Source organism: Cupressus sempervirens, chromosome 7 (genome assembly GCF_028749045.1).
Source record: "Cupressus sempervirens isolate cs-2001-9-10 chromosome 7, ASM2874904v1, whole genome shotgun sequence".
Classification (NCBI taxonomy): Eukaryota; Viridiplantae; Streptophyta; class Pinopsida; order Cupressales; family Cupressaceae; genus Cupressus; species Cupressus sempervirens.
This window is the reverse complement of record NC_143124.1, coordinates 793,521,068-793,536,630: the sequence shown is the minus strand read 5'-3', so window position 1 is coordinate 793,536,630 and position 15,563 is coordinate 793,521,068. Positions and strand designations below refer to the sequence as shown.

Below are 15,563 nucleotides of genomic sequence, written 5' to 3'. Positions count from 1 at the left end.
CATTCATCTGCCAAGAATTCTGCTTAGCATTCATAGACAAAATAGATTCAGTTGTGGTACCATTTCATTCAGTCAATTTTGGATGATGGATAGTTAAAGTTGGACAAGATACATACAGATGATAATCCAACAGATATGTTTACAAAGGTAGTGACAAGGGAGAAGCTGAACTCCTCTTCAGCTTCGGTTGGTCTTGTCTGAATAGAATAAAGGAACAATTGAGCCTAGGGTGGTTTGATCCAGTGTAGCCTCATTGAGTAGCGGTATAGCTATAAGACCAATCTCCAAGTGGAAGATTGTTATCTAGTGTGGAGCCTGATCAGTCCCCAAGTGGGAGATTGTTAGTTTGTGGTGACTGATTTGGGAAGTACTGTACACACCATAATTCCTCAAGGGGTGGGCTATTTTATCGGCATTTTTGGGCTGATACGTTGTCACTAATTTTAACCCTAAAGTGGCAAAAATATTTGTATAAAATGGCTTAGGGTTAGGGGTTTTCATAAGGTGCGATGTGATAGTTGCTTCTTGTGGTGGTATTGAGCTGTAAGGGTTTACAGATTGTAATTAGGTTGTAATCACTAGATAATAAAAATATTGGATTCCTTGTTTGGTGGACATAGCCCAGGGATTGGGTGAACCACGTTAAATCTTGTGTCTTGTGTTCTCTTCTGTATGCATTATTATTTTACTGATATTGGTTATATTGGCATGTAATTGTTATTTCTGTCTCGTTAATCCTAACAGAAACACCAAGTATTCAATCCTCTCTTGATATAAGGTCATCTCTCACACTAAGCTTGCAAAGTAAGATCTTGAAATGACTTCAAGGTTCCTTCTTAATTGTGGATTTCACTCAGTTTTATGGCGTGATATGCTGGTTATCACAAAGGGACTTACATTATTCATTCAATGGATATCAAATTTCACTTCTAAAGATTTTTCTTTGCAATGTGCAACAAAAATATTAGCTTATGATTTTCTAGATTTTCACTTCAACTCCAACTTAAACTTCTAAACTTTATTTCTACTTCTAACGAGGGATGCAAGGAATCATGGATCACTTGGATTCTAGTAGATGTAATCTCACTAGTGGCTCCACTCACCTAGTGCAAGCTTCTAAGGAATACACAAATGATTTTTACATCAATATCCTTTCTCGAATCCCATCCTCTGGATGCAAACCAAAGATTGAACATCAATTGAATTTAAGTGTTTTCATTAGCTTACCATGCAAGTCACCCTTACCATCGGCAAGAGGCTTGTAGCCCTGATTTGTTCAAGTCAAACAAGTAAACATCCATAACAACTTCCATTCAACTAAAGTACTTCAACATGAAAAGAAATCTACTCCAAGTGAAAGATTGAGGAAACCATGCGATACTACAAAGCAATACTAAGTAATCCACTATAAAGAACCAACAATGAATTATCAATTACTTTGACAAGCATAATAGCAACAATTTGATCACGTCTTCCCCTTAGTTAGCCTACTCTAATCTCCTAGCTCTCTACTACCTCCAATCTCTAAGCTAGTCTCCTCTAATCTCTAAACTAATTTTAATGAATTACAAATGAGAAGGCCTTGGCCTTTTATAGTAGTTCAATTACAATGGAGGGTCAAGATTGATTCAAGATCAAGGTTTGAGATTTCTTCCTACCAACACTAATTAGGGTTGCCAAATTTTCAACCAATTACGTGATGCACCAATTCATGGGCCAATAAGAAAGTTACAATGATTTTGATAGCCAATGAGAAAATGGGACACTTGGCACCATTTGATTGGCTGTGCTTGAAACTGAAATCTTCTAATTGGAGGCAAATAATTGCCATCTCATCATCCTTTGGAATTTCCTTATGGAATTGACTTGAATCGCTTGCATCTTCGTGAACTTGTGAACTTGATCTCTCTTGATTTTCCTTGAATATGTCCTCATGTAGCTAGATCTTCTTTGCTCTCCTGAATTTCCTCTTGATTTCAATCTGAATTTGTGGGTTGATAGCTTGACCATGAATCCTTCCTTCTCACTTGAGTCCTCGGGATTGAGCCATCTTCTTGTAGTATCCTAAATTCTTGAGGCCTTGATCATCACCTTGCCCTCTAGCTTCTCCTTCTAGTTGGCGTGACGATGGGGAGTATGTGCATCAACAATGCTTTGATTTTGCAAGAATGAATTTTGATTCAGCCCTTCTTCTTCTTGGATCCACCTTGCAAAACAAAGGAGAAAAACATTAAGCTTGTGGAAAATATCTGAAAGTAAAATCACATCAATAATTTACAAAATCCTTTCCAACTTAAAACCAACCATTTGCAAAGTTGAGGCAAATTTTAATCTCATCACAATCCAAAACCATTTATATTATTTTTATTTTTATTTCTAATTTTCGTCATTTTCTCTCATTTTTTTGCGGAGAGGTAGGATGGTTTTGGCAATTAGTAAAAGATGATAGTTGGTTGGGTAAATTCCCGAAAGATGGGAAATTTCCCTAGGAGGGAGATTTCTGACAGATGGGAAATTTCTCCAGGACATGGCGCTCTTAAAATTTCGTCATTTGAACATTCCTTGGCGATTCCTTTCTCTATTCTTGCTCATGATGTTGCCTTCATGCCATAAATCAATCTTCTAATGCCAGAGAATGGCAAAACTTGGGAGACTCAATGCGGGAAAATTTCCGAGAGATGGGAAATTTCCCGAGGAGGGAAATCCTTTTGAAAATTTCAATTTCTTCCCCTCATCTTTCTAATATTGTAATGTTTAATTGTCACCAAATATAGGCCTCCTAAAGTGTTTGCGTTTCATCTTGCCTATTTGGGAGAAATGATGAGGTAGGGAACAGATGGGGAATTTTTCTAGAGGGAAATTCTTGAAGATGGAAAATTCCCCCAAGACTTGGTTCTCTCACAAACTTTGTCCCATTTCTGAAACATGCAAACCCTTATCTCCTAGACTAATATTCCTCTCTTCACTTGGACTTGGGCTACTGAAATTCCTCTAAGTGGCATCAAAATGCTTGCTCAAACTTGAGACCAAGACTTGAAAAAATGTTACCAACAAAAACCACCTAAGACAAAGACTCCTACTTGCTAAAATGAAAAGAGGGGGTCCCCATTTGCAATGGAGCGATGGTGTGAAAACCACACAATAGTTACGCAATGCGCATCTAGGTGCATAAACACTAAAGTCACAACATACAAATGTAAAGTAAGTTTTAGAAAAATTCTTCACCTGCAGATTTTTCTTAAAAACCACAAGAACATCTGCAAGAAATTTCACTGGGATGGTTCACATCTGAAAAATAGTACTTTACTTTGAGAAAACTCTAACAAATGTGACCAGGATAGTTCAGACGAGAACATTATGGTCAAGGTCGAGAAATTCTGTCATGGAATGATCTTCTGATATAACAGAAGCTATAGCATAGGATAAAGGAAATTATTTTGCAAACAAAAACACATATAAAAATATTGTGGTTCAGATCCGCAAAACCATGTGCAGATAAAGTCTTCTTGATGAGTCAGTTCTGAGAGTGTTCTCATATGTATATGATCCTTTGGACTGGAGGCCATCTTGATGGGGATTCGTACAAACAATTGCTTTTCAGCTGATATTAGTAGGGGAAGTTCAAGTTACTTGAAGGATTGTCAAATTGTGGCTCATATTTTTTGATCCCTAAATCATCGTCGAGTAGGTAAAAAATAAGTTTACTCTACAGGCTGTCTAGTGGATTTAACTCATTTGAAGGAAATTGTGCAACCCTTTCGAATGTTTTCTTTTTGAGTAACTCCATTTCATTGTAGTTTCCAAACTTTTAATGGCTTCTATGATAAGAATTTGTGAGAGAAAAGTGGATCATTTTTCTGTGGTCTAAGGGTTTTCAAGGCATATTTCTAGTATCGAGGGGGTTGAGCAGCGATGCTTGTCCTCTCATTTTTTCTATTTTTTTGAGTTGGAGCAGTACCTTGTTGATAGGGAGGTGGGACTACATGGCTTTAGACGATTGTATTCTTGATGATGTTAGGCAATGTTATTTTCTTGTGGATTTCACAACTTTTGTAACCTCTTTTCTGGAATGGCTTTAAAGTATTTTCTTTTTTCTGCTTTTGTGATCTGTAATCCTAATACATAATGAACCATTTTAAGGATAAAGGTTATGATTTTCAAGACAGCTAAGGTGGTTCTTTCGAGTCTAATTTCTGTAGAGGATTAGCAATTGATAGCATAAACTCTTAAACCTAGTTGGGCATCTATTTCACTAACCATTTTTGTAGTTTGTTACTTGTTTCAATGCATATCATCTTTGCACAGAATTCAGTAGAAGTCTTTGGTGACAATGTTCCCAAACTTTTTATCTGGAAATTACTAGTATTCTGTAGTTTAAAGGTTTGGAACTGTAGTATACTTCAGCCAGAATAAGGCAACATAGAGAGATCACTGTATATTATGGTTACAATTTATCTCAAATTTTCAACCAATCCAGCTTATAAACTTTCTGGGCTGGGTTTAGAACTTTAAAGGTAATGAGTCTGGCATCTTTTGGCCAGTTAGCCTTCAATGTTTCACTTCACTTGTGGACCATGACCAATTTAAGTTTGCTGGCAGACAATTTATTATTGGTGGTTGATTATGTACGTATAATAAATATTTAAAAATGCTTACTATATACATATTTTAGCCTAACAAGTACAAACAGAAACTATGTTAAAATAACCAAATAACATCTTATAACAACCACAAAAGTTTTATGGGATCGTATTGACCTTAATATTAAAATCTGTAACTCCCTTTGGGTGGACACTTAAAAGGCACTAAAAAGTAAAGCATGCGTTGCTTATTATAACATCAAGCCAGCAATAATTGCGTTTTACAGGGATGGGAAGCAGGTAATCGTCCAAGGCTTTCTGCAAACGGTCAAGCCATAAAGCCTCCAATAGCTGCACAAATTCCAAAGCTGAAAACAAAACAAAAAACTTGAGAGCAGCTGCACTAACATAACACCATCAGCAAAACATCATTTTCATGCGCAGTCATTTTCTTTGTAACAGTAATGGTGATGTAGGGGTCTTTTCTATTCTCCTCCATGAAATGTGCTATCAAAAACAAAAATTTAGAGTACAAAGAATAAGTAAAAAGAAAAACAAATAAAGAGAGAGGAAAAGAAAGAGAAATTCAAAAGACATCTGTCCACAGACTCCACACCCACCTGAACTGCATCATGAACTTTGAGTCGGGATGAACTGGACCTAGATGTGAGGTTTTTTCTGAGTAAACCAGAAACAGAAGTAGTGGAACATTATAGGTTTTACCCATTTTAAAATTCTACCTTTGGCAACGTGATGCATTACTCAGTATCTTCTACTTTATCTGTAAAACTGTATGAGATCTTTTCAGTCTGTTCTTTGAGTATTCAGTTGGTTGTGAACTTCCATTGACTTCTAGATTTGGTTCTCTGTTGCTGATGCCTATTGGCTGTGCTAGATTTATTAAGAATGGCTACTAAGATCAATCTTTAATTTGCATTCTCTGTTTTTATGGCTTGTTAGAAATCAGAAGATACTTGAAAATAAGAGTTGTATGACAAAAACACATGGAGGCAAATTTGTGTACCCATTTTTGGTAGTTCTATCAAAGTCTACCATATTCCTGTTAGGATGCTCATTTATGGTTGGGGCTAAAAGATATTGTCAAGGTTGAATATAGAGAATCAAGATGATTTTTTACCTGGTCAGCCGCATCTACTATTTTCCCTGTTACAAACATTCTGCTACTAGTTTGAATTTCAGGACCAATCTCAATTTTGCTGGATAATTGCCTCTGTGCACAGGTCATTTTCTTCCGGATGAAGACAACAAATTTTTAGAACGTGTCCGGGCAGCTGTAGAAGAGGAGGAGCGACAAGCTGCAGCTGCAGCTGACACACGTGCTGCAAAGGATGCTATTGCTAATGCAGAGGAGTATCGAAAAGCTGTGGGAACTGTTGGAACTGAGACTTGTAAAGAGGACTTAAGTTCTAATAATAAGAGAGATTCAGCTGAAAAGGATGCTATCAATAAATGTCCACTGGCAGCAGGCAAGTCAGATGTAGAACCTGATAGAAACCACAAACTTAAAGGAAATAAAATTTCAGTGCATGGTGCACATTACAATTTACCAGCTGAGTTCTATCATTACTACCACGGAAGCAATGCAGACCTGGGAACACTTATTGAGGTAATTTTATCAATCAAGTGCTCTCATATCTTTTTGTTGCTGTGTGAGGAAATATCCTTATTTTTAGCAGTTCTTTTGTGTGAGAGCATTTTACAAATTTTGCATAAGTTGATTCTATTTTGGAAATATATTATTTACAAAAAATGAGTAGTGCCTGACAGATAGAAACTGTTAAGGTGATAGCATCAGTCGAAATATCCACAGATCAGATTGTATATGCATTCGTTATAAGTTAAAGCACACACACACACACACACACACACACACACACACACACAAAGAAATTAAACTCAATATGATTGGGCTTCCATATAATACCCAAGAGTCAGGACAAATGAAACTATTAATAGCAAGCATCTCTTCAAATGGTTATTAAGATCATTGTAAATCAAGATTAAGTCATGCCACGTAGGGACATGACCCTACATGGCAATAGCCACGTAAAGTCACGTCCCTACATGACATGACTGTTGCCCTCATATATACTATTGCTGCCGATGGGAAATGGATCAATAACCACAGCAATCCTAAATACCTTCTGCAGCTGTCATTACTTTCAACAACGATCAGTAATTCAGAACTCTCTTGAATATAGGGTCTGTTACATATGTCAGATTTGGTCAAGTTATTTACTGCCACAACTTAGTAAATATATATTGATCAGTTCAGTTCTATTCTACATCAGAACTACTATAAATTATTGTCAGCAAAATTGTGGAACTACTCTATCAGAGATCCTGTACACTTTTACATGGTATCAGAGCCTAGCTGATAGAGTAAAACATTCAGTTTCATTTAGATTTCAGATCCATTGAATTATCTCAAATCTGCAACTATGGTGAACCATGTAAAGATTAGAAGATAGACTTGAAGGTGCCTCCAACTTTGCATCATGTAAAACATGTATAATGACTATCCTTCGAGAGATGGAACTAGAATAAATAATACATATAAGAAAATAAGTCTATACCTGCAAGTGATCCTGACAAAACAATCTGGAGAAGACATAATAATAAAGCTATGAAGACCATTATAGATTCTGTCAAAAATCATATACTCCCATCAATATCAAGCCTCAAAACAGCACATGAGATGCTCACCACTATTAAAAATACATTCAACATTAATAATGCCAGCAGACTGCTAACACTGAAGCAACAACTAGTATACATCAAAATGAACAATGGAGAGTATATTACATCATATTTTTTAAGAATTGTAGAATTAAAAGATCAACTTGCTATCATCAGAAATGAAGTAGATAATAAAGAGCAATGTCTAATTGCTCTAAAAGGCTTACCCTTATCTTGGGAAACCTTTATCCATGGATTGAACTCTTGACCTGAACTACCAAATTTTGAGCAACTCAAAAATGAATGCACACAAGAGGAGTCGAGACTAATCTCAAGAGGAATCAGTCCACATCAAGAGGGAGAAATTGAAGCTCTGCAAACGAATGCAAACAATAAAGGAAAGAAGGGTAAATTCAAACAGAAAAGAGGAAACCAATCATACTTGAAAAAAGAGTGGTCTAAAGTACATTGTTACAAATGTGACAAATTTGGTCACACTCACAAAGTCTACCCTGAAAGGAAGAAAATTCAAGCTGTCCTACTAGAATTAAAGGATGAAAATTCAGCATTTTATTTAGCTCTATCAAGTGAATTATACACCAACAAGAATACATGGATAATTGACAGTGGAGCATCCTGTCATATAACGCGATTCAAAGACAAATTCGAAACACTTGAAGCTTACTCATCTGAAGAAGCAGCGATTGGGGATAATTCTACTTATCCAGTAAAAGGAATTGGATCTTGCTCAATAGAACCAAAAACAAGAATCACTATTCAGCTAAAGAATGTGTTATTTGTACTTGGCATAAAGAAAAACTCAGTTTCACTATTTGGCCTTGCAGATCAAGGGTATTGCATTGCATTTCAAGAAGATAAAGTTCTATCCTAGCCCAAGAACTCCAATATCAAGAATGCTATCACCATTGGTCTCAGAGATGGAAGCCTGTACAAACTTTGTAACCATAAAAATCTAGTCTTAAATCATGAAATTTCAAAATCTAATGAAATCCGGCATAGAAGACTAGGCCACCTTTATTTTCGTGCCTTACCATCTATAGAAAAGAGTGTAACTGGCCTACCTAGTCTTAAAGCAGACCATATTGGAACATGTACAAGATGTGCCTTAGGAAAAAATACCAAAGGACCTTTTCCCAAAAGCGAACACAAATCCAAAACTATACTTGAACTTATTCATACTGACATGTGTGGTCCTATGTCAGTCGCTTCCCTAAATGGGTGTCTTTACTAAGTAATCTTTTTAGATGATTTGTCTAGGAAAACCTGGATTTACTTCTTAAAACTTAACAAATCAAGTGAAGTATTATCCAAATTGAAAGAGTTCAAGTCTATAGTTGAAAACCAAACTGGAAAGAAAATCAAAACTCTAAGATCTGACAATGGGGGTGAAAACGCTTCAAAGAATTCTTTACCTCTGTTGGGATTAAGAGGGAGTTTTCTGTGCCATATAATTCTCAACAAAATGAAGTTGCAGAAAGGAAAAACAAATCTATTATAGAATCCGCCAAAGCCATGATGCATGACCAAAATATCCACACATCATTTTGGGCTGAAGCATCCAACACCGTAGTTTATAGTTACTCCTGAATAAGTATTTATAGGAACTAAACCAGACTTAAGCCATCTAAGAATCTTTGGATGTCCTGTATATATTCACATTCCCAAAGAAAAGAGAACTAATCTTGAACCATTCGGAAAGAAAGACATATTTATAGGATACAGTGAATCATCGAACAGGGTATATATTCTTGGACAGAGAACCATTGAAATCAATAGAGATGTAAAATTTGAAGAAGACATTGCTTTTAACCTCTCGAAGAACATTAACAAATCAAACATAGAATCAACTAGTGAATTAGATGAGAATCCTATAGTTGAGAATCAGAGGGAGAGTGATTTAGAAGATCATGATCCTTATTTTACTAGAAGAATTGCTGAAAACCCTAACAGTAAGAAGAGGGCACTTTGGGCAAGAAAGATGATAGAATAAAATCAAGTAGAACTTGATGAAGTATTCAGAGAAAGCAAGAGAACGAGAAGCCATTCATGCTATGTTTCCCTAGTAGCCAAACTAATCAAACCCCATCAAATGTTGAAGAAGCATTACATGTCAACTCTGGAAAGATCCAATGATTGAAGGATACCAATCTATATTGAAAAATGATGTATGGGACCTTGTACCTAGACCCAAGGATAAATCTATTGTTTCCTCCAAATGGTTATTCAAAATCAAATATGCCGCAGATGGTAGTATTGAAAAATACAAAGCCAGATTCGTAGCTTGAGGATTTTCTTAGAAAGCTAGAATTGATTACGAAGAGACATTTGCTCCAGTTGCTCGATACACCTCTGTCATAAGTATCATAACCATTGCAGCATCTAAAGGATGGAAGATACATCAAATGAATGTTAAGACTGCTTTTCTAAATGACATTATCGAAGAAGTGTATATAGAACAACCTGAAGGATTTGTCACTCATGACAAAAATAACTATGTATGCAAATTAAATAAGGCACTTTGGTTCGAAACAAGCCCCCAGGACATGGTATGAAAGGATAGACAATTATCTCTCTAAATTAGTGTACTCCAAAAATAAAGTTGATCCTAATATCTATTTCAAAGTATCTAATGGTGATATGATTATTCTTGTATTATATGTTGATGACTTACTAATAAAAGGTGAAGACCATCTGATAGTAAAATGCAAACAGGATTTGGTAGTTGAATTCGACATGAAAGATCTTGGACCCCTTTAGTACTTATTGGGACTCTAAGTATGGCAAAAGGAGAACTACAATTTTCTAAATCAAGGAAAATACTGTTGATATCTTGACCAAATTTGGAATGGACTGTAAGCCTTTGACTACACCAATGGAAGCAAATCTTCAGAAGCTTAAAAATGATGGATTTGAATCAGAACCTACTGATCCCACTTACTACAAACAAATCATCAGATCACTAATGTATTTGATGAATACTAGTCCAGATATCTATTATGCAACCAATACCTTAAGTCAATTCATGTGCAAACCTAAGAAGATTCATCTCATGGCAGCCAAACACATCTTATGATACTTGTGGGGTATGGTTGGATTTGGTCTTAAATATGATCAAGTTGAGATCCAACTTCATTGGTACTCTGATGTTGATTGAGCTGGTAGCTCCACTAACCGCAAAAACACTACAGGATGTTGCATTAGTCTTGGTTTAGCCATGATATCTTGGTTTAGCAGGAAACAATCATCAGTTCCCTTAAGTTCCACTGAAGAAGAATACATAGCTGCCTCTATGGGAGCCAGTATGGTTAAGGAAATCGCTGGTTGGATTATTCGAGAAGCCTTTAAAGCCTATAGTTATGCATTGTGACAACTAAAGCTGCATCAAGCTGTCAGTAAACCCAGTTTTTCACAACAGATCAAAGCATATTGAAATTCCTTACCATTACAAGATATGGTGGACAGAGATGTCCTCAAGCTAGAATACATTAGTACCAATGAACAAACTTCCCATGTACTCACTAAACCTCTATCTGAGCCTAAATTGGAGTATTTCATAGGTAAACTTGGGATGGTTCAAATGTGATAGTAACTACTGAAATTAAATCTCAGTTTTTGTAATATATATGTACATTCATATAAATTCTTAATGATAAAGTTACTATCTTATATTGTATGTAATATGTCATGAAAGGTGACGATCTTTCACTGATAAGTAAACAAAAGGTAAGTATTGTAAGGTGATGATCTTATCAATGGTAGACCTGTTGTCATGACAGACTTCATTAAATTGTTGTCTTGGAATGTCAGAAGTCATGATAACGAACGTATTATGATCAGACTTCATTAAATTGTTGTCCCGGAGTGCCCGAGATCATAATACTTGTCATGATAGAGTTCATGACATTGTGAATTCTTGTTATCTGATAGACTACATTTAGTTGCTGTCCTGGAGTGTCGGAAATCAGATAACCTATTCTCTTGATAGTCAATGAGGTTGATGCCATTGCACATATCAAGAGAATATGAGCGTCTTTGAATGACTCACTTAGCGAGGGAGTGTTAAGGTGATAGCAATGAGTTAAAAGATATATATATATATATATATATATATATATATATATATATATATATATATATATATATATATATATATATATATATATAAGTAATATAAGTAATATACAAAGAAATTAAACTCAATATGATCGGGCTTCCTTATAATACCCGATAGTCAGGACAAATGAAACTATTAATAACAAGCATCTCTTCGAATGGTTATTAAGATCATAGCCACGTAGAGTCATGTCTCTACATGACATGACTGTTGCCCTCATATATATTATTGCTGCCAATGGGAAATGGATCAATACCCACGGCAATCCTAAATACCTTCTGCAGCAGTCATTACCTTCAACAACGATCAGTAATTCAGAATTCTCTTGTATATAGGGTCTGTTACATATGTCAGATTTGGTCAAGTTATTTACTGCCACAACTTAGTAAATATATACTGATCAGTTTAGTTCTATTCTACATCAGAATTACTATAAATTATTGTCAGTAAAATTGTGAAACTACTCTATCAGAGATCCTGTACACTTTTTCAGAAACATGTTGGATGTATTCTTAGTAACTATCCATTTGTCATGCAGGTCAGGAGAATGTGGGATGCTTTTATTATGCCTGGAGGGAGGCAAGTTTATTTGTTGAATGCTTTTATCAGTCTGGAAATTTTATTTTGACATACAAATTTAGGTTTTGCATGTTCTTTTTGTGATGTTTAAATTGATTCGTATCTGAATTGCAGTCGTATTCCTGCCCATTGGGTTCAGGCGTCACCTCCTGCAGATGAAGTTTGGGCCTCATACCTGGTAAATAAAGAAGGAAGTACAAAGAACCAAGCAAAGCAAAGAAAGAGAAAAAGGGAAAATAGATAAAAATTTAATAGTATCCTGATTTATGAACATGCGTATGATTAGAATTTTTGCATAGGAATGCCCTTAAATTGTCAATCTAGTCCCTGGGTCATGGCAAGATACCCAGCACCCTTTGGCATCAAGAATTGATAAATCCTAAATTCTTTCATGGACTCTTTTTTGTTACAGCTGTAAATGTAGAGAATTCTTATGCCATGTATATGATTAGAAGTCATATAAGCAAATTCATGTTCTCTAAATGGTTCTATACCAAATTGTATATAGTATAAACTATAAGCTACAGGTGAATTCTGTAAGTTATGAAGACAGTCTGTCCATGTTATAATAATCTCATGACAGGATGACAAGAAAAGATAAATAATTGAGCCTTTGCTGCTGTTTTGTTTTCCTCAAATTTAATTAAACCTTTCATCCAAATCTGCAGATACACAAGAAAAATTCTCATTTCCGTTTTTGGGCAGCTTCAGTATAGTATTTTGGGTTTGTTGCAGATCAGATCCACCATGTCATTTATGGCATGAGGACAGATTCGGCTAAAGATTCAAGAAGCAAATGCAGAACTTCAAAGTGCATAGTTGTATTGTAGAATGGGGAAAGAAGAGTATTAGAGAGTGATTTCTGTAAGCAAGTGACAGAGAGCCAGTGTGCAGTCCAATGTAGTGAATTTGAAAGGCAATTGCCTCATACAATATTTTCCATCATGTAGAAACAATACTCCACATACCTGAACAACAAGGTGCTTCACACTCTTCCTAGCCTCAGATCCTACACAATACTGATTCTTGATGATGCTCCAGGTTTGCTTCCATATTTTGCTTCAGCTGTCAACATGCGGGGACAACAATATGCTTTTGAAGATTACAATTTTCCTGAATTTTTTTTCTCTAGTGGATAACATTCTATCTGAACAATTTGTTCTTGTAAGAAATGTTTCTCATCCTAAAAACATAAATTTATTAATGCTCCGCTTTTTGGTCGTAGTAACACGTGCTCAGCTAGATCTGCCAAACTCATTCCTCTCTTATAGGTCACCCATACTGCATATGTTCAATCTCTTCTAGAGCATCCTTTCATCCTTCAACAATCAGAGCACACTGCTCAGCCTCTTGCATTCCTGTAGGCTTGTACAAGCTATTCTGTAACCAGAAGCATAAAGTCCTGCTGCTATGGCCTTGCCAAGCCTTGCCATGGATCTCTGATTCTCTCCTTATATGGTTTATTACCACAACCACAGATAACTGAACTTCCCCAATGGAACTAGAACCAATAACACAGATAATAAAAAACAAACAGATGAGTAACTGAACTTCCCAATGGAACTAGAACCAATAACACACATAATCTCTGATTCTCTCCTTATATGGTTTATTTGTTGCAGCTGATTGGGTTCCTGCAGCAGTGTTGACTTATGTGTTTGTAATGATCCCATCTTTTAGCTCTCACTTTCTCCAAAGTCTTAAGTGGAGGATAAGAAGAAATTAAATTAATTTCTTATAAAGTCATTTAATTTAAAGGTGACTTTGTATTTAATTAATTTAATTATTAATTACAAGGGAGTAGCTTCTAGGGTATGTATTAATTATAGGAAGGACGGAAACCTCTCGTCATTTAATTAATTATTGCTTGGGAGGGATTTCTAGAGAATGCATTAATTATTGGAAGGAGGAAGCTTCTAGCTCTTGCAATTAATTAATGTTTTAGTTCCTTCTAGAAGGATGAAGAAAAGGATAAATAGGGTTGAAAGTCTCATTGTTGAGCATGAGGATTATTGTATCGGAGGATTATGACTTGTATTTAATAAGAGCTTGGATGTGTGAATCACACTCCTTTTTTTGGCAATAGAGGACGTTCATTCTCTGTTGTAACATTCTAGACGTCCTTCCCTTAGGGTTTGGCCTTTGGAATACATCTCTTTGTAATTGATTGCAACATTTTCAGCATTAATATAATTTCAGAGCTATTTCTAGAGTAACCATTACAGTGGTATCAGAGCTATTTCAAGGGTATCCATTTCAGTGGTATCAGAGCTATTTGTAGAGTAACCATTACAGTGGTATCAGAGCTATTTCTAGGGTCAACATTACAGTGTTTGACCATGTTGACTTATGGTAATTTGGTCTTATTTGTTTCATGTTGACTAATAAGATTCATGTATATTGTTCCTTTTATACTGCTGAGTATTATGTTATTAATTCTATTATTAAATTCTGAGAATAACTGGAAGTGATCTATCCATATTAGATTCTTGGAATTATGTGTTACAGATATTTGCCTTGTTCATTTCAGCAGACAATGAAAATGGATTATTTAAATGAAATTAATTAGACGCTTTATTACATGATTACATGTAATTGTTGCTTTGGCTATTATATACTGTGCATCTACACTTGATTGTGTAGGACATATGCCAATATTGTCCCTATATGAGCTATGTATCGTTATATCGTTATTAATAACTCACCAGTAATTGAAAAATCTGGATTTATTATGCAAATGTGTCTAGACCTGTGAGCGGTCTAGAGCCATGAGCGTGTCTGTGCATTTAGGAACCCGCAGTTGTGACAGAAAATATTTAATTAAATGTTGTTTTAATGGGTTAGAGAGATTTTCATTATTTGGTTTAATTTATTTTATTGTCGGCTAATTTGCCGTATATATATTCCAATTTAATCGGAATTCTCTAATTTAATTTGGGAAAGGGTCAATTAGTTTATTAAGTTATTTTAATATCCTAATTTATAAGTCACCTGAATAAAGTGCTTATATTAGGCAAAAAGTTAGTTTCTATTTTCACTTCTCACTTCGTTATTTCATGGTTTCTGAGGAAATTCTTCAAGCCTCTTGCGAGAATTCAGTGTTTTGCTCATTGCGGAAGTTTGGCTTGACGAATGTTCATGAGATTGGTCTCGTTCGATTCATATCAGGATTACTTCGTTATGCTAATGGTTTGGTCTGATTCGGCAACCTCGTTATTTTACGATGGTATTTCTTGTTTTGTCCTTTTGGTTGTGAGGTAGGACTTTCTGATTTATTTAGTTTTAGCCTATTTTACTTCTTGTCTCGGTTGCTAAATGTTAGGGAGTGGAGAACTAGTGTTCCCCTCTTTTTACGCAATTCCATCACCCGATTGGACAAGTGTGAACATTTTGCCTTTTCAACATGCGGGTTTGTAAGCTTTCCTATTGATATGCTGTTGGATTTCCGTAAGTGTCAAGGTCCAAGATTTTATTTGAAAAGTGTAATGTTGGGTGGATTTTGACCAATGGGTTTTAATTGTGTCAATTTATTCGATGTTTGATATTTGACATTGTCTTGTTTTGTGTGC

General features: G+C 35.5%; 1 protein-coding gene across 1 annotated transcript in view; it reads left to right on the top strand.

The window, feature by feature from the left end:
* The window catches only part of LOC149549741 (U11/U12 small nuclear ribonucleoprotein), an 86,245-nt gene extending 73,590 nt beyond the window's left edge, over positions 1 to 12,655 (top strand). The window contains exons 7-9 of the mRNA XM_089793020.1: positions 5,822 to 6,207; positions 11,954 to 11,994; positions 12,109 to 12,655. Of these exons, the coding sequence (XP_089649146.1) occupies positions 5,822 to 6,207; positions 11,954 to 11,994; positions 12,109 to 12,238 (557 nt within the window). The 3' untranslated portion in view covers positions 12,239 to 12,655. The remainder of the gene's footprint in view (positions 1 to 5,821; positions 6,208 to 11,953; positions 11,995 to 12,108) is intronic.
* Positions 12,656 to 15,563: the final 2,908 nt, after the last annotated feature.